The sequence below is a fragment of the Thyridium curvatum genome (genome assembly GCF_004353045.1).
Source record: "Thyridium curvatum strain D216 chromosome Unknown NODE_41_length_360454_cov_79.457556, whole genome shotgun sequence".
NCBI classification, from domain to species: Eukaryota; Fungi; Ascomycota; class Sordariomycetes; order Thyridiales; family Thyridiaceae; genus Thyridium; species Thyridium curvatum.
The window spans coordinates 147,378-174,183 of record NW_022156796.1 but is presented as its reverse complement, the minus strand read 5'-3'; the positions used below and the strand labels follow the sequence as shown (position 1 = coordinate 174,183).

At 52.3% G+C, this 26,806-nt stretch overlaps 10 protein-coding genes across 10 annotated transcripts; 5 read left to right on the top strand and 5 right to left on the bottom strand.

The window, feature by feature from the left end:
• Positions 1-1,636: 1,636 nt before the first annotated feature.
• On the top strand, positions 1,637-3,072 carry E0L32_006966 (uncharacterized protein; the record flags this gene model as incomplete). Its single annotated transcript, XM_031141657.1, has 3 exons — positions 1,637-1,937; positions 2,013-2,142; positions 2,199-3,072. The coding sequence occupies 3 exons, from the start codon at positions 1,637-1,639 to the stop codon at positions 3,070-3,072; spliced, it is 1,305 nt and encodes a 434-aa protein (XP_030994030.1).
• A 432-nt stretch (positions 3,073-3,504) lies between these two features.
• E0L32_006965 (uncharacterized protein) lies at positions 3,505-4,875 on the bottom strand (the record flags this gene model as incomplete). The annotated part of the gene is made up of 1 exon (XM_031141655.1): positions 3,505-4,875. One exon carries the CDS (start codon positions 4,873-4,875, stop codon positions 3,505-3,507), a length of 1,371 nt encoding a protein of 456 aa, XP_030994029.1.
• Positions 4,876-5,453: 578 nt separating this feature from the next.
• Positions 5,454-6,650, bottom strand: E0L32_006964 (uncharacterized protein; the record flags this gene model as incomplete). The annotated part of the gene is made up of 1 exon (XM_031141654.1): positions 5,454-6,650. One exon carries the CDS (start codon positions 6,648-6,650, stop codon positions 5,454-5,456), a length of 1,197 nt encoding a protein of 398 aa, XP_030994028.1.
• Positions 6,651-7,231: 581 nt separating this feature from the next.
• E0L32_006963 (uncharacterized protein) lies at positions 7,232-8,713 on the bottom strand (the record flags this gene model as incomplete). The annotated part of the gene is made up of 4 exons (XM_031141653.1): positions 7,232-7,396; positions 7,453-8,249; positions 8,307-8,408; positions 8,464-8,713. 4 exons carry the CDS (start codon positions 8,711-8,713, stop codon positions 7,232-7,234), a joined length of 1,314 nt encoding a protein of 437 aa, XP_030994027.1.
• Positions 8,714-11,438: 2,725 nt separating this feature from the next.
• Positions 11,439-11,798, top strand: E0L32_006962 (uncharacterized protein; the record flags this gene model as incomplete). The annotated part of the gene is made up of 1 exon (XM_031141652.1): positions 11,439-11,798. One exon carries the CDS (start codon positions 11,439-11,441, stop codon positions 11,796-11,798), a length of 360 nt encoding a protein of 119 aa, XP_030994026.1.
• A 2,300-nt stretch (positions 11,799-14,098) lies between these two features.
• Positions 14,099-14,422, top strand: E0L32_006961 (uncharacterized protein; the record flags this gene model as incomplete). The annotated part of the gene is made up of 2 exons (XM_031141651.1): positions 14,099-14,196; positions 14,260-14,422. 2 exons carry the CDS (start codon positions 14,099-14,101, stop codon positions 14,420-14,422), a joined length of 261 nt encoding a protein of 86 aa, XP_030994025.1.
• A 2,043-nt stretch (positions 14,423-16,465) lies between these two features.
• Positions 16,466-17,482, bottom strand: E0L32_006960 (uncharacterized protein; the record flags this gene model as incomplete). The annotated part of the gene is made up of 1 exon (XM_031141650.1): positions 16,466-17,482. One exon carries the CDS (start codon positions 17,480-17,482, stop codon positions 16,466-16,468), a length of 1,017 nt encoding a protein of 338 aa, XP_030994024.1.
• A 1,486-nt stretch (positions 17,483-18,968) lies between these two features.
• On the top strand, positions 18,969-21,575 carry E0L32_006959 (uncharacterized protein; the record flags this gene model as incomplete). Its single annotated transcript, XM_031141649.1, has 9 exons — positions 18,969-19,209; positions 19,268-19,358; positions 19,418-19,574; positions 19,620-19,865; positions 19,924-20,019; positions 20,584-20,847; positions 20,904-21,062; positions 21,111-21,481; positions 21,539-21,575. The coding sequence occupies 9 exons, from the start codon at positions 18,969-18,971 to the stop codon at positions 21,573-21,575; spliced, it is 1,662 nt and encodes a 553-aa protein (XP_030994023.1).
• Positions 21,576-22,459: 884 nt separating this feature from the next.
• Positions 22,460-25,764, top strand: E0L32_006958 (uncharacterized protein; the record flags this gene model as incomplete). The annotated part of the gene is made up of 9 exons (XM_031141648.1): positions 22,460-22,628; positions 22,681-22,828; positions 22,881-22,981; positions 23,044-23,248; positions 24,263-24,307; positions 24,362-24,581; positions 24,643-25,441; positions 25,648-25,698; positions 25,745-25,764. 9 exons carry the CDS (start codon positions 22,460-22,462, stop codon positions 25,762-25,764), a joined length of 1,758 nt encoding a protein of 585 aa, XP_030994022.1.
• Positions 25,765-25,961: 197 nt separating this feature from the next.
• E0L32_006957 (uncharacterized protein) lies at positions 25,962-26,640 on the bottom strand (the record flags this gene model as incomplete). The annotated part of the gene is made up of 2 exons (XM_031141647.1): positions 25,962-26,157; positions 26,234-26,640. 2 exons carry the CDS (start codon positions 26,638-26,640, stop codon positions 25,962-25,964), a joined length of 603 nt encoding a protein of 200 aa, XP_030994021.1.
• Between the last annotated feature and the right edge of the window lie 166 nt (positions 26,641-26,806).

Sequence of the window (26,806 nt, the reverse complement as noted above, 5' to 3'; positions counted from 1 at the left end):
CCTCGAGATCGGAGTAGTCCCGACTTGCAGGCCAATTACGTCGATTTATCCCCGCACCCGCCCACATTTTCACCATCTCGGTGCGGCACAGTGGTCTCGCTATCCGCAAATCGGGCAGGTCAGAACAGGTTTATGAGAGTGGTTTATGGATGAGAGGTCAAGCTTAGTCCTCTCGGCGTGGATGGCCTGTAGCGCCGAGTCACCGGCGCCGTCTTCGCGCCATGAATCGATCTTGAAGAGAGGCCTTTGCGACAGCCTGGTAAAGCTGGCCGGGTGGTCTCCCGGGATGAGCCACACGGGACGGCGCCCGATCAGAGACAGCGCTGGCGTTTGATACAGCCTCACGATTGCCCATTCTTCAGCCACGTCTGTCTGTTTCCAGAGAGCTACCTAGTATGTTCAAGTTGGTTGTCCTTCCATTTCTCTAAATTTAGGACATCAAGCAATGTCCACCATGCCCGGTAGTTAGCCAGAGAGCCCGCGTAGAGCCTCCAAGTTCCAGTGGGGGTTGGTACCCGGAATGCCCGCTAGGACGCCCTCGGACGCCCTAAAGCGAGGGTCCAACCACACCAACGGAATTCGCATTCCAGGGAATCGCTAGACCGGCCAGAATGCCACCTTTGGTCTGTCCGTCCGCAATTGCGATCCGCGAACTGCTGAGATGCTTCCCGTCCCGCGCATTCAAGACGCGCTTTTCTGGAACCCGGCGGCTTGCGCTTTAATGGCTTGTCAATCCTCGGTTGTGCCTGGCGATCCCGCAGAACGGAGCTGTTTCCCGCGACACGCTGATGGGAGCTTTAGCGCATAGCCTAGAAGCGCCCGCCGAGGTGAAGTGACGGTTGAGGAGGCTTCCACGATTCTCGTGATACATGTCAAGCCCAGCCTCGACAACGAACTTCTCTCAAAAAGGTCATCTGCCTCACTTTGCATCAATCCACGGCGTCATCGCTTTTGAAATCTCGACCATCTCATTCGTGAAACCCTCTCCCTCGTGGCGTCTGGTCCGCCGCCACGCGCAGCGGCTGGCGGGCTTGGCATGAGGTTTCACTCTATCGCCGACTGGAATGCAAAACCCAGCCAAACCCGCTCATCCACCAAGGGCCCGCCAGCCTTCCAGATCGCACGCAGAATGGCACTTCAGTGGGCACCAGAGGCTGTCCGCCGCATTCCTGGCTCGTATAGATGGCCTACAGGTGCTCCGCGGCCATTCCTCCCGGGCACCTCGCTGGCCTAATGGGACCGCTGGAGCAACCACCGCGTCATGCCGTCTGCTCGCTGCATTTCCAGAGGAGGTTATATAGATGAAATGGCCAGCACCGTCCCGCCGCCTCCCCAAACGCCTCCCCATTCTCTCTGCAGCTTTAGACTGCCCAGCCGTTCCTTTTTGTGTCTTTATCTTTGGAGGATTCTGCCTGCTGTCCATCAAGTGGTGGTCCTCCTTTCCATTCATTACTTCATTTTGGCAATAGAAAGTTGACAGACAAAGTCAACCGTCCACTCCTTACTCAGTAACGACGTCGACTGTCCAGTTCTGCCTAGGCTCAGTATAGGATATTGCATATCGATCGCTCTGCCAGAGAACTCCCAACACGGACTGACCCTCTTGTCCCACCTTTGCCGTCATTCACACTCGAGAATGCGGTCCTTTGCTACCCTCCTTCTCTCGGTGGCGATAGCCTCACAGCACGCACTAGCAGCACCCACGCCAGACACCTCGGCATCAGAACCCCTCATCCCATTGGTCGTCAGGGATGCCCATCCCGAGGCTCACGAGAGTGATGCCTTCACCGTCAAGCAGGTCAGAAATGAGGGCTTTGTACAACCTTCCGGCCTCGAGGCCCTCATGCATGCCTACGCCAAGTACAACGCTACGATACCCAACGACATCAAGCTGGCCGTCAAGATTAACGTCCAGGTCCAAGAAAAGCAGCAAAAGAGTAAGTAGTTTCACTGCCTCCGGGACGTTACCGCCCTTGTGTCGACCGGTGACTAATACGGCATGTCCGTTATAGGAGGCAACATGTGGGGGACAGCAGTGGCATACTCGCCTGGTAACAGCGACTACGCCTACCTCATCCCCGTCCAGCTCGGCATTCCTGCACAAACAATCAACCTCGACCTCGACACTGGCTCAGCAGATGTGTAAGTTCAAACATTGCCTCGCCCCTCATCTTGACTATCAGGCTAACACACCCCAGCTGGATGATCACCAACGAGACCCCGTCAAGCCAGGTCAAGGGCCAGCAGGTCTACGACCTCCGCAAGTCGAGGTCGGCGACCAGGCTCAACGGCTTCTCCTGGCACATCGGCTACGGCGACGGCTCCGGCGCCCGCGGCAACGTCTACTACGAGCGCATGGCCATCGGCTCCGCCTCGTACGCCCGCCAGGCCATCGGCTCCGCCACCTCCATCTCCGCCTCCTTCACCAACGACCCCAACATCCCCGGCCTGCTCGGCCTGGGCTTCAAGAAGGGCAACACCATCAGCCCGCGCCAGCAGAACACCTTCATGGACAACATCGCCCGCAGCCTCGCCTCGCCCGTCTTCACCGCCAACCTCAAGCACGGCACGCCGGGCAACTACAATTTCGGCTACGTCGCCGGCTTCGAGTACACGGGGGCCATCAGCTGGGGCGGGATCGACCAGAACTCCATCTACTGGCAATTCTACGTGACCGGGTTCCAGATCGGCTCGGGCGGCCGGTTCAATAGCCTCATCTTCCCGGCCATCGCCGACACGGGCACCTCGCTGCTGCTGCTGCCCGACAGCATCAGGAACGCCTACTACGCGCAGGTCCGTGGCGCCGGCTTCGACAGCTACTGGGGCGCCGTCGTCTTCCCCTGCGGCTCCTTCCTGCCCGACTTCCGCTTCGGCCAGGGCTCCTACCGCGGCTTCATCCCGGGCCGGTACATGAACTACGGCCAGATCAACGCCACGCACTGCTTCGGCGGCATCCAGAGCTCCGGCGGCTTCTCGTTCGCCATCTTTGGCGACATCGCGCTCAAGGCGCAGTTCGTCGTCTTTGACTATGGCAACAAGCGCCTCGGCTTTGCGAACAAGAGGCTGACGTGAGCCTGAGGGTGCGGGTGCTCGGGTAGGAGGAATGGGGGAGTAATAGCGATTTGGCGGCGCAGGTTTCTCGCATTTACGTGTCTTTGGTGGCCCGGGGATTGAGTCATCGGCGTTTCGCAACTGGAGATACATGATTGCTTTCAGTCTGGATCGGCATTGAGGCGTTCAATGGTCACGGCGCATGGCATCACGATTCTGATATGGTAAATGAACTTGGGATGATTAAAGATGGGATTATGTAGTAATGCTATGGAGTTCGCTTCAGGTGGAATAGACTATGTCCAAATCACCAACATCGACCTGCTTGTCTTGTTTGGTCACTGTTTGATTTCTTTGACCATTACTCCTTTGACAACTTGATGCCATCCCTCGGCGAAGAATTGCCAAAGATCCACCGGGAGTTATCATTAGCTGAAGCTTATGAGTGGCTGTTTAGGGGAACCTTCGCCCCCATGTCTTCTCAGCTTCAGGGATTGCCCACTTCCTCATCCACTCCGTCTGCAGGACTTGGCGTGCACTCGGGCGATCGCCCGGTCTGAAAACAAGCATGTCCCTTATCATCTGTAGGAGAGCATCCCTCTCTTCTTCATCCATCCCCTGCATTCCTCTTCTTTGCCTTGGCGCCTGGATCGCATCTTGAAACCGTTGATCGAGAGTCCGAACTTCCCTCCCCTCCTTAGGTACTCCATTGCTGATGAAAGCTCTCTCCCTCCGCTCCCACGCCTCCCACCACTCGTCTGGGAGCGGTCCAAGAAAATCAATCTGGTCTATCGTGGCGTCATCCAGCCCGATTAACCAGCTATCAAGAAGCGACTTTACTCCAAGAACCGCCCAGATCGCACATCCAAGACTCCAGACGTCAGATGCATATGATAAAGACTTTGTCGGTTCGAATCGAATTTCAGGAGGTCGCATCTGGAGAGGTGTGTACGAATCGAACCTCTCTTCCAGTGCGGGCTGAAATGCCGTGCCGAAGTCGGTGAGCATGATCTTGGCCTCATCGAGGGCGATCTCGTCACTCGGTCTCCCGAGCCACGTTGGGGCATAGACGTAGGTAGGGATATTTGGTGACGATATCGGCTGATTGTCGGCCCTGATGACAGCCTCGGGTTCCGGCGCATCGAACTTGTCGTAGAGTTGCTCGGGCGAAAGGCTGTCATAGTTCGGTAACCTGAGAAGTATGTTTCCCATATGAAGATCCCCGTGAACGTAGCGTTTCTCATGGACATGTGAGATCGCCATTGCGAGCTGGGCCGCCATAGACCTGGCGACATTGAGTTGGAAGGGACTACTGTCCGCGGCCTGCAATGAATCAACAAGACTACACCCTGCCGGCGCAGTGACGAGGCATGGGTGTGTCCCGTTCGGCCCGTCAATGCTGAAGCGATCCAGTACCAAGGGGATCAGGTTGCTGCCAAATACTACATCTTTGACTGCAGAGGCAGAAATTTGACCAAGCACTTCGCCGTCTTTCAAGTCACATTCAGCTATGCCTACTTTGATAGCGACATAACGGGCCTTGTTCTCGTCCCTAGCTAGCCAGATGGTCGAGTAGCTGCCGTAGCCGAGCTTGTGCACAATGCGATACCGGGCGCAAAATACGTCGCCGATCTGAATCGGGTGATAGCCTCCTGGCCGATAGTAGTCGAGGCTTTCGACATCATCGATGTGCTTATAAAGAGGGCGATGGGTTAACGCGGTAGAAAATCGCGATCTGTGGTTAAGACCAGTATCTGTAGGGAATGAACATGATTTGGTAACGTGTAGTCTCCTTGAAACGATGCAAAAGATCGAGCGGCGCATCTCCGCGCGCGTGAGAAAAATTGCCATACCGCTCAGGGGTTTGTTGACGACAAGGGTGAATCGGGCTGATTGAGGCGCTGCCGTTGGCGAGAAGGTCGTCTCCCCACAGCCAACAAATTTCGTGTCAGCGCCCGACGAGCACAACAGTTTAAGCACCCGAATCCTTGGAATTGGGCGCGATAAATATTTCCATATACAATATTTCTACTTGTCTCAATAAAGACAAAAGAGCCGTCTTAGGAAGAAAGACGTAGAAAAGCAAAAAAAGAAACTCTCCGATACGGGGAATCGAACCCCGGGCTCGGCAGTGAGAGTGCCGGATGTTAGCCACTACACCATATCGGAATGGTACCAAATCGGAAAGTACGCTGGAATGCGGCTACCGGATCTGGATGTCGAAATTCCTCACTAATGTCTTATATACAGACCAGACCAGGCTGGTGGATCCCCCCTCTCCGTCCTCACCCCCAAATCACATCAGAGAGTAGTTCGGGTGCGTCACCGTTTCCCATGGACCTATGCAGATCTGCGCCATGTAATTTAAGGGGATCACATGCCGTTTGTGCCTGGAATCCTTATCAATAGCTTCGTGGCAGTCCGAGAACCTTCTCGCCAATGTAGTTCATGATCATCTCCCTCGACACCGGGGCGATGCGCGGAACCAAGCACTCTCGGAACCACCGCTCAACATCGTACTCAGCTGCATAGCCCATCCCTCCATGCGTCATCACAGCCCGTTCGCACGCCTTGAACGCAGCCTCCGCGGCCAGATACTTGGCGCTGTTCGCCGCGACTCCTACAGCGTCCTGACGGATCGAAGAGTCCTTTTGGCTGGCGTCATAGAGCCGAGCAGCGTGATACGTCGCCAATTTCGCCGCCTCGAGAGACATGTACGCATCGGCGAGCGGGTGGGCTATGCCCTGGTTCTTGCCGATCGGCTGGCCAAACACAACGCGCTCGCGAGCATATGCAGCGGCCCTGTTGAGCGCAGCGTAGCCCAGACCGAGAGCCTCGCCAGCCAGGAGACACCTCTCGGCATTCATGCCGTGCAGAACGATCTTGAACCCCTTCCCTTCCTCGCCGATGAGAGTGTCGCCGGGGATGCGGTAGTTGTCGAAGAAGACCTCGTTGGCGTCGACAGCTCGGCCGCCCATCTTCTTGATCTTGCGCATGTCCAGCCCTGGCTGGGAGCGGTCAAGGTCGATGCAAAACAGCGAGAGACCCGAGCTAGAGTTTTCCTTGTGCGGCGAGGTGCGGGCAAGCAGGATCATCTTGTTGGCCACTTGAGCACAAGTTATCCAGATCTTCTGGCCGGTGACCAAGTACGACCCATCGTCCTGCTTCTTCGCCATCGTCTTCAAGCGTAACGTGTCCAAGCCTGAGTTGGGCTCCGTAACGCCAAAACATACCCGCCAGTTCCCCGATATGATGTTGGGGATGGTCACCTCCAACTGCTGCTTGGTGCCAAACTTGGCCAGCGGCTGCGTCGCATATACGTTTGCGTGGATGGACTGCGCGCCCGCCATTCCAGCGCCGCTCTCGGCGATGGTCTGCATCATCATGACAGCCTCGGAAATGCCAAGTCCGGATCCGCCCAGCTCCTCGGGGAGCGCCGTGCCGAGCCACCCGCCTTTTGCCACCGAGGCGTGAAACTCCTTGGGGTCTGTCTCTTGCTGGTCGCGCTCCTGCCAATATGTGTTGGGGAACTGGGAGCAGAGCTGGGTGACGGCTTCCCGGATGGTGAGCTGCGTGTCTGTGAAGCCGTGCATGTCCATGCTGGGACGTGGGCTTGAGGTTGAGAACGCATCATGCCTGGTCGCTAGCCGACGCGTTGTCTTGCTTGCTATGCACAGCCGACTCACGCGCCACATTGGCCATAGCAATGACTTGGACATCTTGGTGCCGGAGTTGCAAGGCGAATGCCCTATTTTCTACTTAGAATAACGCACAGACAATGATTTTGTTGAGTTAGGTTCATCGGTCCCATTGGCGTTCCCCTCACTCTCTTTCGTGGAGGAGCCGAGGACCCACTTGTTGGGGGCGGGATGCCGACATGGGGCCAGCTCCGATGATGACTACACTCGTTGCGTCGTTGCGGGTCGTTGCACATCCAAAACAACATCATACAGAGCATGTCAAATCTGGTGTGCTTTTGATTGGGAATGGTTATCCTGAATACTCGTCGAGGATAAGTCATGACCCTTTCAAGCCGCTATCCTGTCAGCAGGCGTACAGGCCAAGCCTTGGTGGAAGAACTGATCGTGGTAGTCTCATTGCTCTAATTCTATACTGTAGTTCTAACAGAGATATGCTGCGGCGCTTTGATTATTGGTCATGTTTCAAGTCCTCATGTTTATCAGGGGAGCTTGTGCGCACAATCCACCCCAAAGACCTTTGCAACTTCTTTTGCGACGTTCAGCAGATGTCTGTCGTGGTATCTTGCTGCGACCAATGACACTCCGACAGGCATGTTCGCCTCTCCTTTGAAGCCCGGAATGTTGATCACGGGGGTGTGTAGAGCCTGGAAACCCTGTCAGCAAGGTGCATCACTCAAATGCTCGCGATTTGAAGAATTACCGTCCACATATAGTTGAAATTCTGGTTCCCAGTGAAGCCTCGACCGAGCGGCGCAATATCAGTCACACTTGGCGCGAGGATTGCAGCGTATCGGTTCGCAATCTTGTCAATCACCGGCCTCAGGGCAGCAATGCCGTCAAACGCCTCCAGGTACATGGCGTGCGATATGTTGCGACGATTCTCGACCTGATCCACCAGGTACTGGTGCAGGTGCTCTTTGCCAGTGCGGTATTCTTGAAGAAACGTAGTTTTTCCTTCGCCTTGTAGCGCAATCCAGTACCACTCTTTCATCTTCTCAAACTCTGGCGGCAGCGAGACCTCCTCGACCTCGGCGCCATTCTCCCTCAGAAGCTTGGCTGCATTTTCCATGGCGGCTGTCGTCCCAGGGCCAGCATCAGACCACATCGGCGTACGGACAAGTGCGAACTTGCTGCCTTTAACAGTAAAGCTGTCTGTGAGGGGCTCATCATCGGACAGGCCGAAGACATCTGCTACAAGCTCGAGATCATCCACAGAGCGGGCGAATATACCCAAGGTGTCGTAGATGATGGAAAAGAACTTGACACCTTCACGGGAGATCGAGTTCCACGTCGGTTTGAGGCCAAACACACCATTGTACGATGCCGGTCGAATCGTGCTTCCACCTGTTTGAGTGCCCAATGCAAGGGGTGCCTGGAAGTCGCTTACAACTGCAGCTGATCCAGAAGACGAACCACCCGGTGTGCGATCCAGGCCATGAGGATTGCAGGTCTTTGGACCAACGCTGGTTGCAGCAAATTCCGTAGTCGTAGTTTTGCCTGTCCAGTTGGAGTAAGTAATGGAGGAGCAATAATCAAGTTGTAAAGGCAATTTACCAAGTATAAGGGCCCCGGCATCTTTTAGCACTACGATTGAGGAGGCGTCAAGTCCGGGGTTAAAGTCTTTGTAAATGGCCGAATTATGCTGCGTCGGCATGCCTATCAGCATCGAGTCAGCATCATGCCAGTGAGCTGTTCCGAACGATGACCCTACGTTTTGTGTATATGATATCCTTGACACCCACGGCAACTCCGTGGAGAGGACCTCGCTTGTCGATAGGTACCTGATCAAGAGCGCGAGCTTGCTCAAGAACGTATTCGCGATCAATGTGTTCCCACCCTTTCACAACGGGATCCCGCTCGTCAATCCGCGAAAGCAGTGACTCGGCATACTTCTCCACCGTTAACGAGCCATCTCGAAACCGGGCAAGGATCTCGGTCGCAGTAAGACGGTAAGGTTCCATGGTCAAGCCTCAGTCCTTTGGGCTGGCACGGCTATCAGGGATAGATAGCAAGGGGTTGACTTGAACACCGCCGGCTTTAGTAAGTCGGGAAAAGTGCAAGGACCCTTCAGACAAATTCCGCTAGTATTATTCATCAAAATTCTGAAATCGTGCCTTGTTTGGGGTATTTCCGGCCCACCTACACGGTCGAGTTTGGGGTCTTACACTTTTTAGTGCCACTTTGGTTGGATTGAGATGTACCGATTCCACTAACTTACCCCAACTCTGTGTATTGACCCCAAACAGTTGGGGTCGACATTTTTAAGCAACTGAAGAGCCACAAAGAAGTCACACGGCTGAAACCGGCCTTTTGGCATGAACAGAGTGTCGGGGTGAAACATATTCCGTCTCACCTGTCTTCAGGGCGTGTTGCGACGACACAACACCGCATACTATGTAGCCCGCTACCCCAGGATAGATGATAGAGTAAGACTACTGCTCGTTTCTCTATCATTCCACACACAGAACCCCTAAGCTCGGATTGCCGCAAATGATACAACCCAAGCTAGTAGTTGAAAAAAAGAGAATAATGCACCTGCATACTGTGCCACGTCCTAGATTGCACAAACATGTCAGAACCTGAATAAGAGGAGATGATCCGAGCTAACTTTTAGGGTGCTTACTAGGAATCCAGCCGAATAGACTTGAGTCGATATTTGCCTTTGAAAAGTCGGAAACTGGATGTATAAGGAAGTAAAGCAGGGGTGCTCTATGCCATTTGAACCTGGGGAGGTGTCACATTCGCTGAATTTCGTCGCAGGGATGGTCACTACTTCTAAATCATAGTCGTAAGCTGCTGGCACCCCGATGTCCTGCCTCCAGTGTAGGCCAAGATTGATCTGTACAATCCCATTCGCATTGATGAGCATCATCCGTGTATACCCCTTTTTCAACGCATATTCTAGGGTGAGATGGGGGTCATATACAGCGATCCAAAGGCTTGGGATAAGGATGCGAGACGAGTCCTGCTTAGCTTGGGCAGAGTTGTCTACCCATGTGAAGCAACGCATCTATTAGTGTGGTTGTGGTGTGGGCACTTGCTAATCATACTTACAAGTCCAGAACGCCTGAGCAATCATCGTGATTGTTGGTCTCACGGATAGCAATGCCCCGGTGGAAAGAAATTTCAGCATTCTGTAAGAGGTGTTCTGATAATTGAAATTTTCGACCGTCTCTCCCCACGATCCGTCACACCGGCAGGGAAATGTTCCTCTAGAAACCGAGTTGCAATCTGGGGCCGTATCATCGAACCAGTCAAGAAAACATTTGCCCGAGGATGCGGCGTTGAGATTTGCTTGAGACGTCCAATCCGCCCTCTGGAATAATGCGAATGAGGGAAAGATAGCCGATGTCTGAACTTTTGATCAGCATCAATGCATCTTCACCAATTGAGTCAACCAACCTCTGTATCTTGAGAAAGTGCGATTGTCTGTTCCAATTGCTGAGGCCGCCAGTGAAGAAGGTAGAGCCACGGAAGGATGGCAACCGTGACAAATACCAAGAGAACAGTGTTGAGCCTGTTTGGAGAAAAGTCTCGCCTGAGGCCCTCTCTCCGCCTGTAATACCTGCTCAAGTGGTATAGGACTTCCAAAACAACTAAACAATAGAAGACCCCAGATGCTATTATGACCCTCATATGTGAGCGCGACATGGGCCATATTATGAATAGCGATACGGCAAGGAACCACAAGGAGAAGGCGACGACGGAGCGGGCAACCGTTCCACGGGAGGGAAACGTGTTGTCCTTGGGTGCTACAACCGTAGTGGAACGAGTCCATTGCTCCGTGAGTAGGGGAAGAACGCTCTCGGCTTTCTGTCGCAAGCCTTCGGATCTATGGCGAATTTGGGATAGAGCAGCACTGAGACCAGATAACGCGCGTGCAACCACCTGCTGTGCCATGTTGAAAGTGAGATCATAGCGGTTTGCTATAGGGAAGTAGAACTTGCGGGTATCCGGAGAAGGAGTTGACTGTTCAATGAAAAATTCTTTGAAGGATGTTCTTCGACCACCCTTAAGTATCATGACCCCTGGTTGACTGCTGCCCGCGATTGAGACTTCAACCGCATCACATACACATACAAATCTCGTGGCCACTGGGTTCGTTCCTTTTCCCACCTACAGACAGCCAAGGTGATGGCGTGGTGTGATAAAATTCAACTATTGGGCAGAACTCTACTGTGCATCCCAGCTCTAGCTTCTGCCTGACCACAGCGTAACATTGAACCTCCGCGTTGGCAGGTTGAGCCTCAATTAGAGGCATTAGCGAGACGCTTTCATTGGTAGCCTGGTCTGTCACGGACCTTCTCGGGCTTTTCTTTGCATGAAGTCCACGCGTTTGGGCATATATTCCCCTCGCCACCGTATCAAGCTGGCCCCCAAGGGGAAAAAATAGCAACTGACGAATCCACTTGGTAATAGTCTTGCCTGTCGATGATCTTATGTTAGGCAGTTTCCAATGATCTAGCACTGCCTACGGGCTGATCTGCTGCCCCCCTCGAGGGTATATTAGGAAGCTATTATAACCAACTACCTTTGCATAAATAAATGCCGCCGTTACTCATCCAATTTCAGAACGCACTTTCACGCAAAGTCCAGCATAGCCCGAAAGCAGCACAGCCGAATGCGGTCGACGCGACCTCTCCAGCCCCACAACCCTTCTCAGTGAAATCCAGATTACCCCAAACCATGGAGATGCGAAAGATCTCTCTTATCTTGTTCTTGACTCCTTTCATGATCGCACAAAGGGTTTTCATAGATGGCCAGCCAGCCTACAAACAGCTACCTCCGTGCGCAGAGGTACCCTTGAGCGGCATCGTTCGCGACATGCGCTCCGGCTGTGGCGACGGTCAGAAGACCACGTCTTACAACTGTTTCTGCACCGCCAGCTCGTCCAAGTTCAGCAGCATCATCAGTACCGCTGTTGCGTCATCCTGCGCAGCAAAGAACACTGTGGACCCGGTGTCGGCTGCGAGCAGCGCACTCGATGTCTTCAACAGCTATTGTCATGGTGTGTTCTTTGATTTCTCTGGCGCAATCGTCGTATGATTGCTTACTGTCTTGACTCTCAGCGCTCGACAGGTCCAAGTCTTCTTCCGATGTACCTGTCAGCTCTTCTATCAATACCGTGACCGATCCGGCAGGCTCCAAGGTGGAATACACCCCGATTCGCACCCAATCTGGTCCGATTGCCTCACAGACATCAAACACAACTTCACAAAAAGCCGGGTACTTATCAATAACTCTGCTTCTTATATCTGTGACTTTGGGAGCCTGGTTTATAGGGCTTGGGCGTTCATATTAGGGATGCAATCTGCTTATCATTGCACCTTTGTCTTTCCCTGACGACACAGGTAGTGTGAGGAATACTTGTCACAGGAACTGCGCTCAAGAGGTAGAAAATGCCAAGATTGCCAATGTTTGGAAATCCAGGCACTTGCGATTTCTCACGGAATCGATGTATTTGGGACAGGAGTGGTGCGCAGCTTTGCCTTTGATATCCCTGGCAAGGGGCTCGGCTCAACAAGGTGGCACTGATTGGCATGGTACTTGCGCTTGGTGTGGGCGTCATATCCTGAGTAGGGCGGTGTTAAGACCTCAACATGCTCTGTGTATTGAATGCTCCGTGACCGTAGCATTTGCTAGATGAAATCTCATTTTTTTTTATTTCAAACTACAGTATCCCAATCAAGTGACCGCACTTTGGCGGACACTGCTCAATTCTACGATTGCATCACGACACAAGCGACATTGAAAAACACTTATGGGTTAGCTGAGCATCGCGCTGACTGTTTCTCCATCAAGAATTCAGATTACCTACGCAAAGGATCCTGTCCAATTGGTTCAAGTGAAAAATGCATGCAGCTGTCAACGGACTTGAGAACGTCTTGTAAGTCTTCGAAGAAATATTTAGTCTTTTCATTTAGGATGACCAATTCTCATGGTAAGGGTACGCCAGAGTTTGCTGAGGAACTGAGAAAGCCAGCATGCGCGAGCTAGCGAGTGGGAGGTGGTGGTGGTTCCAACAGATTTCTGCCAAGTCGATTCAAGGCTGGCTAAAGCTGGTCGAGGACCCGTCTAACGTCCTCTCGTATGGAGAACCGCTAGTCTAGATGTCTTACCGTGTCAAATGCTCTGGATGTGCATACACTGCTTTCACTGAGTAGGCGGGCAACTTGCGAAATATCATCCTAAGCGTACTGGCAAATCCCATGCTGGTGTGAGGCACGCAATGTACTCTTGAACTGAGGCTTGATAAGCGTCTATGTAGGAAGCTCATCTGCTTTCTGCCCGGATTCGGGGAACAGCCTTCAATCCGTGGTAGGATATGGTGAGATTTGGTGGATAGACGCAAGCTCTGGGAGCAATCATCGAGAACTTCTTTCTATCGGGGTGGTATCACACAATGAATTGAGGCGTTGAATTGCACGGAAGTACGTCAAAACTCTAACAGAGTCAAAGTTTGGAGACACACATCAAATCAAAGCAGACACAAGTCGACTACAATTTGATATGCGCATGCCACACATGCTGACACAAGGGGGATCAAGAATGGTTGACGGACTGGTACCCAATCACCTAACATATCATCACTGCAGCCTCTGCCTATCATTTTAGGCGTGTGAGGACCAATCCATCAACCATTCTTGGATCCCTCTTGACACATCATCTGCAACTCAAAACTCGCAACATCACTATTCTAGATTATGTAAAGAGGGGAAGGAATGGTTAAGGTGTTTATCTGGTGATAGGTGCATATGCGCCTAGAATCGTGACTGTCCGTCATTTGGTGAGGGCCCCACCCACTAGAGTCAATTCCAAGGTTGCGCTTCGTCCGCGGACCAGGTTGAGCCGCATACCTCACCTCAATTGTGAAAAGAGTTGCCTGAAAGTAATAAGACAAGGGCCCACACCTGTGAGAAACCCCTTAGTATTGGATGGTCTTTTGCGATTTGGGCAGTCAGTGAATTGATTGGACAGCCAATGCCTCATTAAGTGCTGTTCCGAGGAAATGTTGGCGTACCCAAAAATTACGCGCATATAGGTACTTATCCACCTAACATGATAGGTAAGGACTGCAGTACTATGATATTAGGTGGGTGGGTACCAGCGCTTCTCGTTCTTCGTCGCACATACTCGTCCTTCTAATTCCCAATGCTGCAGTGCAGTACTCTTCCAGTTGTTATAAAAATTGTGCTTTCCCATTCCCTTTTTCTTTTCTTTTCCTAATTCAAGTTTCGTTTCATGTCCCAGAATCGCATGTTTCTCAGGAGTCTCTCACGTTTCTTGTACCCTTCAACAGTCACTTGCACAAGTCAACATAGTATTCTCGGCCTACCACACCCACGATGACCAGCTCCAAGGGCCGCAGTGGTTTGGGTCTTGATTCTAATACTGCTGGGACACCTGCAGATCACCGCAATACCCTTGCCCTTGGGTCTTATCTGTGAGGCTTTTGTGTCTTCTCATCAAGACCTACCCATTCTCCCACTTACACCCTTTAACACAGGCACGCCCTCTCCGAACAATCCATGCTCGATAAATTCGTTTACGACACCTCCACCCTACAGGATCGCCTCCTTCAAGGAACCCTCCACCCTACCACTGGTGGCACCACCATTGCCGCCAATACCTACCATACGCAAGCCAAACTCCCGGACCAGACATTTTGAACGACTTGCAAGGTCTCCCAAGCACTCGATGCAGACGACTTCAAAGGCCGGGGAGGGTTTGAAGGGAAACACGATAATGGATTAAGCCAGATAAATAGACCTCAGCATAGGTTTATAAGACTCTAGTAACTTTGTCTCTTGAAGTTCTCTAACGACATCAATTCCATGACTCCACAACCAAGCGGGCATAGCATATTTCAAAGCTAAGCGTAACAGCATAGCCGAAGTAGATGGATGCAATGAATACTAGAACAAAGCGTATGAGTCAACGGTACATGTATCCGACCTTACAACTATTTGCCATTCATTTTGAGTGTTCGAGGCACTCTAGATACCAAGGCACAGCACGGTCAAGGATGGAGGAACACTCAAGCATGGCCACCATGGCATCTTCTACCATGATCGCGCCGGTTTGTCTTCCATATCTTGATATCTCCATACCGACGACGCGACCACGCAGCTCACTCTCTCAATTCTCGTCCTGAGTTACGCCTTCGGACCCATACGGGCCCCGCGCCTAGGTACTGCTCGGGCGCGAACCAGGCAGCCCGGAGCGCTGATGCATGGGCGCATCTTAGGCCTCAATCCTGATTCCTGACTTAACACAGCACCCTTTTCCATCTCTTGCAACAACACCTTTTTGCCAACAGGAGATCGGGGAATTCCCCCCTCACAGGAGCCTTTCGGAACCTGCGCACGATCCCGCAACTCACTAGCACTCGCCATAGAATCACGCTACAGTCCGAAAGGAAGGCCAGTTTTGATACACCGCAAACCAAAATCCTAAGGACAATCCCAGGTCCAGCAGTCGCGTGGCGCAGCAGGACTTGAAAAAACGGAGCTGATTGGATTGGAGAGCTAAGTAGTTCGTCTGATCGGTTGAGAGGTTCTGGGACCTGCTGTCTTCTGCACCATAATGAAATCTCCCCCATCCTTATTGTTTCCAGAAGACGCCTTTCGTTCTGAAAGGCACAGTCCGTCAATACCTTCGCTCTGAAAGACACAGTCCGTCAATACCGAGGTGATTCCTCGGCATATTTGATGTCCTCCACCAGTTACTTGCTGCTCGAGCTTAGTGATGGCCGAGATCCAGGGCGAACCCGCAGGTTGTCATGGTTGGCGGGAAAATGCATCGAGGTTGACAATGCGCAAAACGTCCAGGTCTGACGTAACCCACCAGTGACCACCCAGACACAACCCCTCCGCGCCTCCCTTCTGCCACCACAGTCGAGTTCACTTCTTCCTCCTCCAACCATCCATAGCCAGTTAGCGGAATTGATCAGACTTTCCGACCACGGTTGAGATGAGTGTTCCATAAAAATGGATGTCCCTGTACGGGATAGAGCACAAAAGGCACATTCTAGGTTTAGAGATGAAGTTGTAGTTGCGTAAGAAAGAGACGAAGAATATATCAAAATGAGAGATAAGAGGATGAGAAAAGCTTGAATACTTTCGAAACACTCACTAATGCTGCACCATGGAGTCACTATGGTTGACAGTATGTGGTACTGCACTGTCCACTCATAGTGGACATTTAGGGACTGACGAGAAGATCTAAGACTCGTCAGTGATCTAAGCAGAATTATGGCGGGGAGGAGACGCGCGGGAAGGGGGACGGGGGGCGTGGATAGTACAAGAAAATGCACAGACTGATCTTTCGTGACAGGGCTAAGCAACATCTAAGAAATGGCTCACTATGCCTCATTGGATACAGGTGAAACTTGCAAGAACGAAGTAAAAATGCTAATAAACCGATCAAAGAACACCTCCCGTATCTATATACATTGACTTAACAGCGAGCTCGAGTATCCAACAGACACGAGCACACAACCGTCCATCACGCCTATATCTCCACATATAAAGACAATCAAATTGAACAAGAATGAAATGAAATCCGGGACCCACGCCACCCCGACGCCTAGGTTTGATGTACAAAGAGGACCAGTCCGGATGGCGCCACGAAAGGAACGACCATCAATGCGGTCCAAGACCCCAAGGGCGCGCGGGAGATCTCATGAATGTTTGCGGACCTGCTGCGAGTCGTCACATCAACATAACCCAGTCGTCGGGGTTGTCGGTTGCCTGCACTACCCCCCCCTCCATCTGTGTCATCGCGCCGTCATCGTTCTCCTCCTGCAACATCGCCCAGTCCTCCGAGCACTCGTCGCTGTTGCCGTCGTCAGCCAGGAGCTCAGGAGCAGGAAGATCGTCGAGCTCATAAACAATAGTCAATGGCTTGTCACTCGTAGTGGCAGACTGATAGTCCTCCCATGCATCCTGGTCCTCAGCACTCTCATAGCTCGAGGAGATGAGCCACTGAGCCAGCGCATCGTCGTCACCGAACGCAGCGAACGACAAGTCCAGCGGCAACTTCGTATGCCATGCCTCATCGATACCCTCAACAGCCTTCCTCTTCTGCCCCTTCCTCCCCTTCCGGATGCTCAGGGTATACACAGGCTCGTCATGGACAATGGCATCCAAGCTGAAGGCCGACCCCCGCTGGTGCTCATCATCGTATAATAGCCCCATGCGGTATAGCTCCTTGATGTCAGCGTCCTCGTCGGCCGCACGACGAGCGTCCGGACTCGGCAGCCTCATCTTCTTGGTCGCGGCATCGACGAACGCCTCCTGCCTCTCGAGCGAAGGCGGCCGCCGGCGGCCAGCCCGGTCCCCGTCCGATGGCAGCGGGACCCGGCTGCGCGCCAGGTCCCGCCCCTCGTCCTCGTTATCGAGCCACGACCGCGCGGCGCGGGTGGTCCGCTTCCTCATGCGCACGTTCCCGGCGGCGCTGGAGCGCTGGCAGGCGTTGAGCACGGCGATCTGGTGCGGGTGCAGCTTGCGCGGGCGGGTCAGGCCCGTGGCACTCGCTACAGCATCTTGGTGGGTGCTGTGGCGCTCGGCCCAGCGGGCGTACTTGGCGCGGCTGATCTGCTGGTCCTGGAGCAGGTTGCGGTGGCGGGCCGTGTTGGACGGCCCTCGGGTATCGGGGATGTACCTATGCTCTGAGAGCAGGCCCGGGAGGGCTGATGTGCCGGTCGGATCGCGAAGTGCGAGGCCCATGTTGGGTGAGGGTGGGAAGTCGGGCTTTATGTGCCTGTTCTTCAGAGTTGGACAGGTGTTTCTTGCTGTTGATCTCGGTGTGCGTACTGCGGGTGACTAGAGAGCGTCAAAGCTTCAAGACAGATCTCAGAACTAGAAGATTCTTCTACAAGAGTGCGCCCTTTGCGCAGTTGCGCATGACAAGGTAAGTGTAGGGTTGATAGAGGTTGGCGGAGATGTGTCTTGTCTTGTCTTGCTAGTGTGGAAAGCAAGGCGAGTTCGAGAAGACTCGAGTGGGCGTATATGAATGACTAGCCAGGGCGCGGGGACCCATGACTGATTGATCGACCTCATGCACAAGCCCCTGCACGCAGGGCCCGATCAAGTTTAGGTGACGGGCAGAGCTGAAGAGGATTTGGTAGCTCTCGCAGGCTGCAACGCCTTGCTGATACCGAGCTGGGCGAGTTGGGATGACTGCGCCACCCCGCGGACGCTGTGATTGGCCAGTCGTGAGTCACGCAGGCTGCCACCCGCACGAGAGTGCCTACACCATTTCGTCATGCCGGTTGTTCCCATGACTCCCCCGGGGAAGCCTGATGCGGCGCCATTATCTTCTTGTCTTATTTTGGTCCTCGGTGCTCTGTTATGAAGCCGGGTGAGTGGTCTGGAGATCCTTTCAACCTGAATCATCCATTCTTTGCGGGGAAGACTGGACCCCCCTGTTCCCTCACACTTCCTTCCCACTGCAAAACAGGGATCTCGTCGAAGATAATCGAGTTCGAGATAGATCGAGGGCAAATCAGGACGAACCTTTAATGTCTTTACCATTTGGGATGTTGATCAGGACGGACACACAAAGCACCAGTACCCCACGCCTGCGTTCACCCTGGTCCGACGTCCACCGCGGTGACACCAGCACCATCCTCGCCCATCGCCAAGTCGTAGGCCTCCTCTTCCCACGTCAGATTAACCTCGCGGATAAGTTTCGGGGTGTGTGTACGCCAAGAGTTGTGAATGCAGATGTACGCGATGCCAGGAGCGGAGTAGAAGAGAAGCCAGCCAAGATAGAACATGCCCCTGCCAACCTGATTTACACCCTTCACACCCAAAGCCGGCGTGGGGCTCGGGATGGAAAGGGCATGGTCGACCATATAGGCAATCATAGCCTGGATGTTCCTCCCTTTGTCATCTCGGTAGTAGACTCGGTATCTTGAGATATGGCCCTGATGTGTAGTTCGAGATCAACTGGTAGATGCATTCAGCGCGAAACACCTTGAATGTCCGGACGATAACATTCGTTGAATGAAGGCTGCATCTATCCTCTCGTTGGCAATCTATCTACTCTTAAGGCTATATCCGGCCATTCAATCCGGAGTGCAGGTAGGGATCAACGGCGGATGTCGGGCTTGCTGATCTGATCTACCCCGCAGCGTCTTATCTTACCACAGGAGCATTTCTACGTGTTTCAACTTTACCCAAGACAGTTTCCTACGCACTACCACTCAGAATGGCTGTCGCTTCTAAAGACGACGTAAAGCAGATTTTCTTGACTGAAGAGGAGCGCAAGAACGGCAGGTACTCGCCTAGGACACTCGTCGAGGTTCTGGAGGCAATGAACCAAGATGGGCTTGTGGTCCTGAAGGGCGTCATTCCAGTGGAGACTATCAACAAGCTCAACAAGAACATGTGTGCAGACGCCGACAGGAGAATCTTGGATCCATCTCAATCGTATAACCACGGCCTCAAGTGTAAGTCAAAACTACGCTGAAGGTCCTGTCTTCAATAGGGGCTCACTACCAGACACAGCCAATATTCTACAGCGACCCCCTGTCAATGACCCAGAGTATCTGAGCAAGGACGTCTACTTCAACCCGTACCTTCTCCAGCTAGCCAACGCGTGAGCTCTCTAGCAGTCCGTCTCGTAAAATATTATATGGCCAACTCACACACCGCAAGCTATCTCGGCCACCGCCCCGTGTGGAACTGGCTCACAGCTAACACGGCCCTCGCCCACACAGGCGGCATGCGCCAGCCCGTGCACAAGGACTGCAATTTTGACCACCCCTTATTCCCCTACATCTTCATCGCCAACATCCCTCTCTGCGACTTCAGCGTTGAGAACGGCGCCACCGAGTTCTAGCTCGACTCGCACGCGCAGACGACGTGCCGTGACCAGGAGGTGGCCTCAACACCCGAGTCCATCAGGCCGTACCCGGTCGCGCGCGTGGGCGAGTCGATCCCGCCCATCACCACAGAGGCCAAGGAGCGCCGCCTGAAGGTCCGTCCGCCTATCCAGCCGGCGTGCTACAGGGGAGATATCATGGTGCGCGACATTCGGACTTGGCATGCCGGCATGCCCAACTCGAGCGGGGAGCACCGGATTATGCTAGGGTTAGGATACCAGGTATGTCCATGATGAGGGCGGCCGGGGAGATGAGTCCGACTGATGATGTTTCTTTCAGAGCCCCTCATACCCCAATTACACTATGAGGCTACATCTACCGTACGCACAGAGGGAGTTCTTCTTGCAGCACGGTGGCGACCTTGTTGATGTGCGGGTACAGCTCTACAGCGACGAAGAATTCGCCAAGACAATCGCGGATGGTGATTTCTATACAAGACCAGCCTACCTGGAGTGAGCTTCAAATCGTTCTGAGACGGCCAGGTTGGCGGTTCGGATTGATCATTCTTCAACTGTTCCCAGTTCGTATCACGAATAGTATGGCTGCCTGCTTGCCCGCTTCACAACACTACTCTTCACCTACAGAGCGAGTGATCATCATATCACTCTATGTCAAAATACCAATGACTTTTCGTTCCATATTATCGTTGATGAGCCACATAATGCAAACTACTTCTCAACCAAATGGTTCCCCCTGTGCTGCGGCTCCAACTTTGCCGGGAACTACCGTTTCAAGCCGTCTTGTAATGTGAATGACACTAAGCTTGAGTTCCATTCCAGTCATACCATACGCCAGCCAGACAATCCAGGGCTCCGCTCGCAAATGTCCGACACTAGCAGAATTTGGAGGCTCGCAAATCTCCGCCTTCGGAATATATCAAAGTAAACCTGGTCAGATTTTCAAGAATTTCTGAAATGAATTGCTACAACTTTGTGCTAGTCTTGCGATGAGCACATTTGGAACTGGGTCTTCAATCACCGATGTATTTGGAGAATTTGGTTGAGCAGCGATTGTATCATGTCTCCTAAAGTCTTCATCGTCACCGGCGCTAGCAAAGGAATCGGCGCGGCCATCGCCCAGCGCCTCCTCAGCCAATCCCACAATGTTGTGCTCGTCGCGCGATCGCAAGAGCCCCTCGAGGCCGTGAAAAAGTCGCACTCGAGCCAGGTGGAATACGTCGCAGGCGACGTGACTGATGCCAGTGTAAAGCTTCCACCGCCGCTCCCACGAGACGAATGTAGTCTGCTGACCGCGTACAGGTTGCTCGCAAGATCATCGACGTTGCGATCACGTCCTTTGGGCATATCAACGGCCTCGTGCTCAATCACGGAGTCCTCGCGCCGAAAAAGCTGTCCGAAGTATCGGTTGACGAGTTTCGTCAAGTATATGACGTAAACGTCTTTAGCCAGCTTGCCATTGTAAGTGAATGCCAATTAACCATCGTTGACTCTGCTAACCCGCCACAGGCGAAAGAGGCTTTGGTCCAACTCCGTAAAAGCAAGGGATGCATCATCTGGATATCAGCCGCGACTGTAAACCTGACCTTCGTAGCATGGGCTTCGTACAGCTCATCCAAGGCCGCCGTCAACGTCATCGCCACCCACCTCGCAGCGGAGGAGCCGGATATCATCTCCGTGTCTATCGAGCCTGGACGTGTAGACACCGACATGCAAGCGGGGATACGGTCTAAGGGCAAGGAGAGCATGGATTCTGCGATCTACGACAACTTTGTCGATACCTTTAACCAAGGAGGACTACTGAGGCCGGAGCAGCCTGCCAACGTGATCGCCGGTGTAGTGGCCGCGCCTTTCAGTGAGCTCAGTGGCAAGATTCTATCGTACGTACCCATATATAGCCCGGCACGAAACCTCGCAGAATACTAATAAGAGGATAGTTGGGACTCACCGGAGCTTGCTTGTTATCAGGAGTAGTAGCATCATTATCTAAGGGCATAGGTACTGAGGACGGTGAGGTCGCTGAGATGTCTACAAAAAGAAATTGATCTGCCTGGAAGAGTGCAGTAACGTTTAGCATTCCCAGCACAAAAAGGATAAAAATCATAGTGTGTTGTACAAGTCTGTCATACTGCTCCCATAGTTCGACTTTTTGAGCGAATGATGGGTTTCGATACGCTTTTGTCTGTTCACTGTATCGCAATAGCAATAGTATAGATGAAGAAGCACAATAGACCCGTAGCAAATAGTACGAAAGACAGATTTCATTCAAATCAGCCAGTTGCACAGACGTTGTTTGGATAAATCCAAGCATCTTGTTCGGATAAGAGTGCGCCTTGCCATCTCAGCCTTGAATGCTTACGCTGAATGAACCAGCAAAAATTTTATCTGGATTAGTGTCATGTTTCAATACGACATCTCTCTGACGGGTTTCCAGTGGACTCAAACAATCTCTCCGAGTTTCGAAGTTAACAGCTATTTGATAACGGATAAGTTCTGATAGCCCAGAAACTTGATGGATCCTAGGCTGAAGCTCGTGTCTACTTATCTCCCTAGTGGCTTATCTCAGAATCCCGGCCTAAGTATGGTATCTATAGTCCTGTTATCAAGAGCGAACTGATAATGAGTTCCTGTCCTCGCCTACCCGTCTCACCCGTGGCCCACGGTGTTATCACAAGTATTTCGATTTTCATCAGTCACAATACCGACCGAGCTCATCTCCATCGGAAAGACTAAATTTTGGGCCGTTATGATAGACACAACAATAATCATCAAAGACGTGCCGTTACGCACATGGCTTTTATATCAATACACCATTTACCGCCCTAGTTGAAGCTCCAGATTTCACTCCCGTTCCCAGGATGCCCAGCCTCAATGGAGATCACACCCTCGACACTTTCGATAATGTCACTATCCTACCACAAGGAAACTATCTCCTTAGTTGCATGACGCGCATACGAAGCTCCGATACAGAATGCTCAGACTTTGTAGATGCTTTCGAAAAGGTAGCAACGCAATTGCTAATGGCTGGTATGTCTAACTTTGTAGCGTGACGGAGGGAGTACTGATCAAAGCCTGGTAGCTCTTGATCATGTGCCTTCAGAGCCGTTGAGTATTTCAACGCCAACCGGGAGCACGTATCATGGCTGCTACCAGAGCAGGCCTGTATGCGGAGTCAGTATCCTGCGAGCCGGTTCCAGTTTTGAGAATGCGTTACGCAAGGCCTACAGGTATGAGCCCCGAGCACTCGCGGCGCTTTGCACAAACTAAAATTGTTTGCAGTGGTCCATTAAGCTTTGGCAAAATTTTGATACAACGAGACGAGGCCACAAGTCTGCCACATCATTTGTATTCAAAGTTACCACAGAACGTTGCTTCAACAAGTGTGTCATTCAGCAAAATGAAATCAGAGCCTTCTGTCTGAACTTACTAACAGACCTCTCAGCTGTCCTAATCTTAGAGCCGATGTTGGCAACTGGTGGGTCTGCTATGAAGGCTCTAGACGTGCTGAAAGAAGCCGGGGTCAGCGAGGAGAATATGATATTCGTCAACTTGGTCGCTTCAAGGAAAGGATTGACAATTCTGCACAAATGCTTCCCCGGCATAAAGTTGGTCACAGCTGCAGTAGATGAAGATTTGACACCATCCAAGTGAGTGTCCGTTTTCCCCACACTTTCCTGGAGAGAACTAATGGAGTTGGCCGTCGGCAGCCATATTGCGCCAGGCGTCGGCGATTTTGGCGACAGGTACTATGGGACTACGTAGTGAGACTTAAGGCCTGCGAGGAGGCGCGGGGAATTGGGAATTGGGGTGCGTGTGGAGTTGGGCTTAGTGCCATGCTCGTAGCCTAATAAGGAGTAGCACCAGGCTGGTGTTATCTATAGACTATCAATGTCAAGATCGTATCTTTCCCGACGATTCTTCCTCATTGAGAGGGTCTGATAGTTGGCCAAGAGATAAGAAAATATCCACATGAGATATGGATAACTAATTGCCCACGACTGACCGACCCCAGACTCCCGGTTCGGGTCACGGTCCGAATCGGAGACGATTCTAACCCTGGTCGAGGGGTGTTTTTTGATGTGAGACTGGGAACCCCGAATTTGAAGATGCCACTGTTCACTTTCAATCAGGTTCTTCAGGCACTGTATTATCTCGTTATGAGCGGGTAATTTCGAGATATGGAGACCCCACGATCAATGAGCTCAGACCAGGGTACGGTTCCATTGATTGTCTTCAGTCAGGCAGTTGCTGACTTATCAAACCAGAATCATCGCGAAAGAGATCAAGGACAGATGCAAGTAGTTCAGCCACCCTGTATTGCATTTGCTCTTGCATTTATCATCTATATTACACTGCGAACGAGAACAAAGTATGTTTTGCTAACGGACGGCTGAGGTGATAGCATCATGCCCTTGCAGAGTCGAGTTACAGCGACGTGGTACTCGCCAAAGGAGTCACTTACAACTTCATCAGCAATGAATTTGTGTTATCTAAGTCGCGGACTTGGACGAAAGTCCATGATCCTGTGAGTAATGATGATCGTATGGAATGCCAGCGTTAGGCGTTCGGGTCTGACTTGCCAAAGGCATCACAGAGCTTCATAACAAGGGTCCCTGAGTCAACAAGTGCCGAGATTCAGAGCGCTGTGATGGCTGCCGCAGCTGCCCAACACTCTTGGGCATCGATATCCTTACTGAAGAGGAGAAGTAAGATGATAAGTCTGCTTCATGTTCTGAAGCAAAATTCTGCTCAAATTGTAGTTCTTCCCACAGGCCTGTTCGATCGTATTGGAGTTTCGCTAACTTGGCTTCTCAGAGACATTATCTGTGCGTCGAGGTGGGAAAGACTCTGTCTGATGCGGACGCAGAGTTTGAGCGAGGACTGGACGCGATAGAAACAGCATGCTCTGTGTCTAATGACATCGGTGGAAGCCACCATGTTAATCAGTCGTCGGAGATACATACCGTCAACGAGCCTCTAGTAAGCTCTCTCCCCCAGCACATGCCTCACGCTCATTTTGCTGACCAGACACACCCATAAGGGCGTCTGCCTATCCATAACCCCCTTCAACTTCCCGTTCCTTGTCCCTCTTTGGTCAATACCCTATGCAATTCTCGCTGGCAACACTGTGATTCTCAAGCCGTCTGAGAGAACACCGTCGGTGTCGCAAGCACTGGCCGACTGCTTCCTCCGAGCTGGATTCCCACCGGGAGTGTTCAACGTCGTCAACGGTGGCTCTGGCGTGGTCAATGCTCTTCTCGCTCAACCAAGCATTCAAGCTATCAGCTTCGTTGGCTCCGACATTGCCGGCGAGCGCATCACCGAGCATGCTCGGGCAACGCGCAAGCGTATCCAAGCCGAATGTAACGGCAAGAACCACGGCGTGGTACTTGACGATGCGTCCAAGATGAAGTCTTTATATGCCATTGCGGGAAGCGCATTTGGCGCTGCTGGTCAGCGCTGCATGGCCTTGAGTGTCGTCATCTTGGTGGGATCGACCAAGGACTGGCTTGATGACCTGGTAAAGCTCGCACAATCGCTTGTTATTGGATGCGGGCTTGACCCGGGGGTTGAAATCGGCCCGCTCATCTCCACAGAGTCAAAGAAGCGCGTTGAGGAGATCATCACCACTGCAGAGAAGGAGGGCGCGAAAGTAGTCCTCGACGGTCGCAACTATAGCGTGCCCGAGTATCCAGAGGGCAATTTCGTAGGCCCCACTATCCTGACCGACGTGAAGCCGTACATGTCATGTTACCAGGAAGAGATCTTCGGCCCTGTTTTGTGCTGCATGGAGGTAGAGTCCTTGGAAGAGGCGATCGAGTTGATCAACACGAATCGATGTAGGCGGTTTTCTCCTGATTTTGTCGTGGTATATCATGCTGACTGTCGAAGATGGGAACGGGTGCACTTTATTCACAAACAGTCCTGTGAAGTCTCAAATATTCCAGCGGTCAGTAAACGTCGGTCAAATTGGTATCAACGTACCAATCCTTGGTCAGTGTCACATCTCAGTTGCTGTCTTGGTCTGGGACTGACAGCTTCGCAGCTCCATCCGGACCAGTCTTGAGAACAGCAAACAAAGATTCTTTCATGGGCGGTAAGTTAGTGACATTCGGATCTATCCTTCTAAGTACAACGTGAAGAAAACACTGACACCTCATAGACTTGAATGTCCAAGGTCGTTCACCTTGGCAATTTTTCACGATGACGAAAACGGTGACGTCGCTTTGGCATTAAACAAGGTTAATTGTGGAATGGTATTGTTTTCTGAGAATCTATATCGTGGTGTTTCAGGAATTACCAAAACAAGGAATCTTTAATGCAGTCGTGTTCATTTTCACAATTGTGCCCCCCCCTGGATTACGCAAGGGCCGTTCCAAACAAGCGATCACCAATATCCCCAACTCCTGGTTTGACGTAACCTTTGCTATCCAACTCTGCATCGACCGCACCTACCACAAAACGAGTGCCTTCGGACCAGACTCTTGAAGCGGCTTCCAGACCACTCTGACTTGCTATCAGACACGAAAATGTAATCTGATCAATTCCCCAGTCTCTGAATGTCCAGCAGCATTAGTACCAACAACGACTTCTGACTAGGAAATAACCAAACACAAGATACGGTTACTCACTTCAAGATGTTGATAGCCGCACCTGCTGTGCCACCCGTGGCAACCAAGGGGTCCAGAACGTAGGCATGGGTGATGTTAGGCGTCTTTTTGGCAAACTTGTTGTAGTATTCAATCGGCTGCAGAGTTTCCCGCTCACGAAACAAGCCAAGATGGTAAATGACCATATCCGTATCTTCAGGGAGCGCCTCAATGAAAGGTTCCATCATTGCCAGGCCGGACCTCATGATCACCACTATCGCAACTTTCTCTCCTGGCTTAGGCGGCGACGCCACTGCGTCTTTGGCAAGCACTCTCGTCAGCTCGGCTACAGTGGAGCGCACCGCCGAGGGTCTCAACGATCGGTCTCGGAGCCGAGACAGTACTGTGGCGAACTTGGGATCGCTGACGAGAAAGGTGTTTGGGGCCATTGGGGGCGGTGGCGGAGGCTGTGGTGAGATATCTGTCGTAGCTTGGCCACCTGTGAGTGTTGGACTCGTGTAATTTTGTTCACTGGATAGGTATGCCAGTCAATGGTGATGGTCGTGACGCGGTGTGATGTACATCAAAGTGTCAATCTACGGGATCCGGGATCGC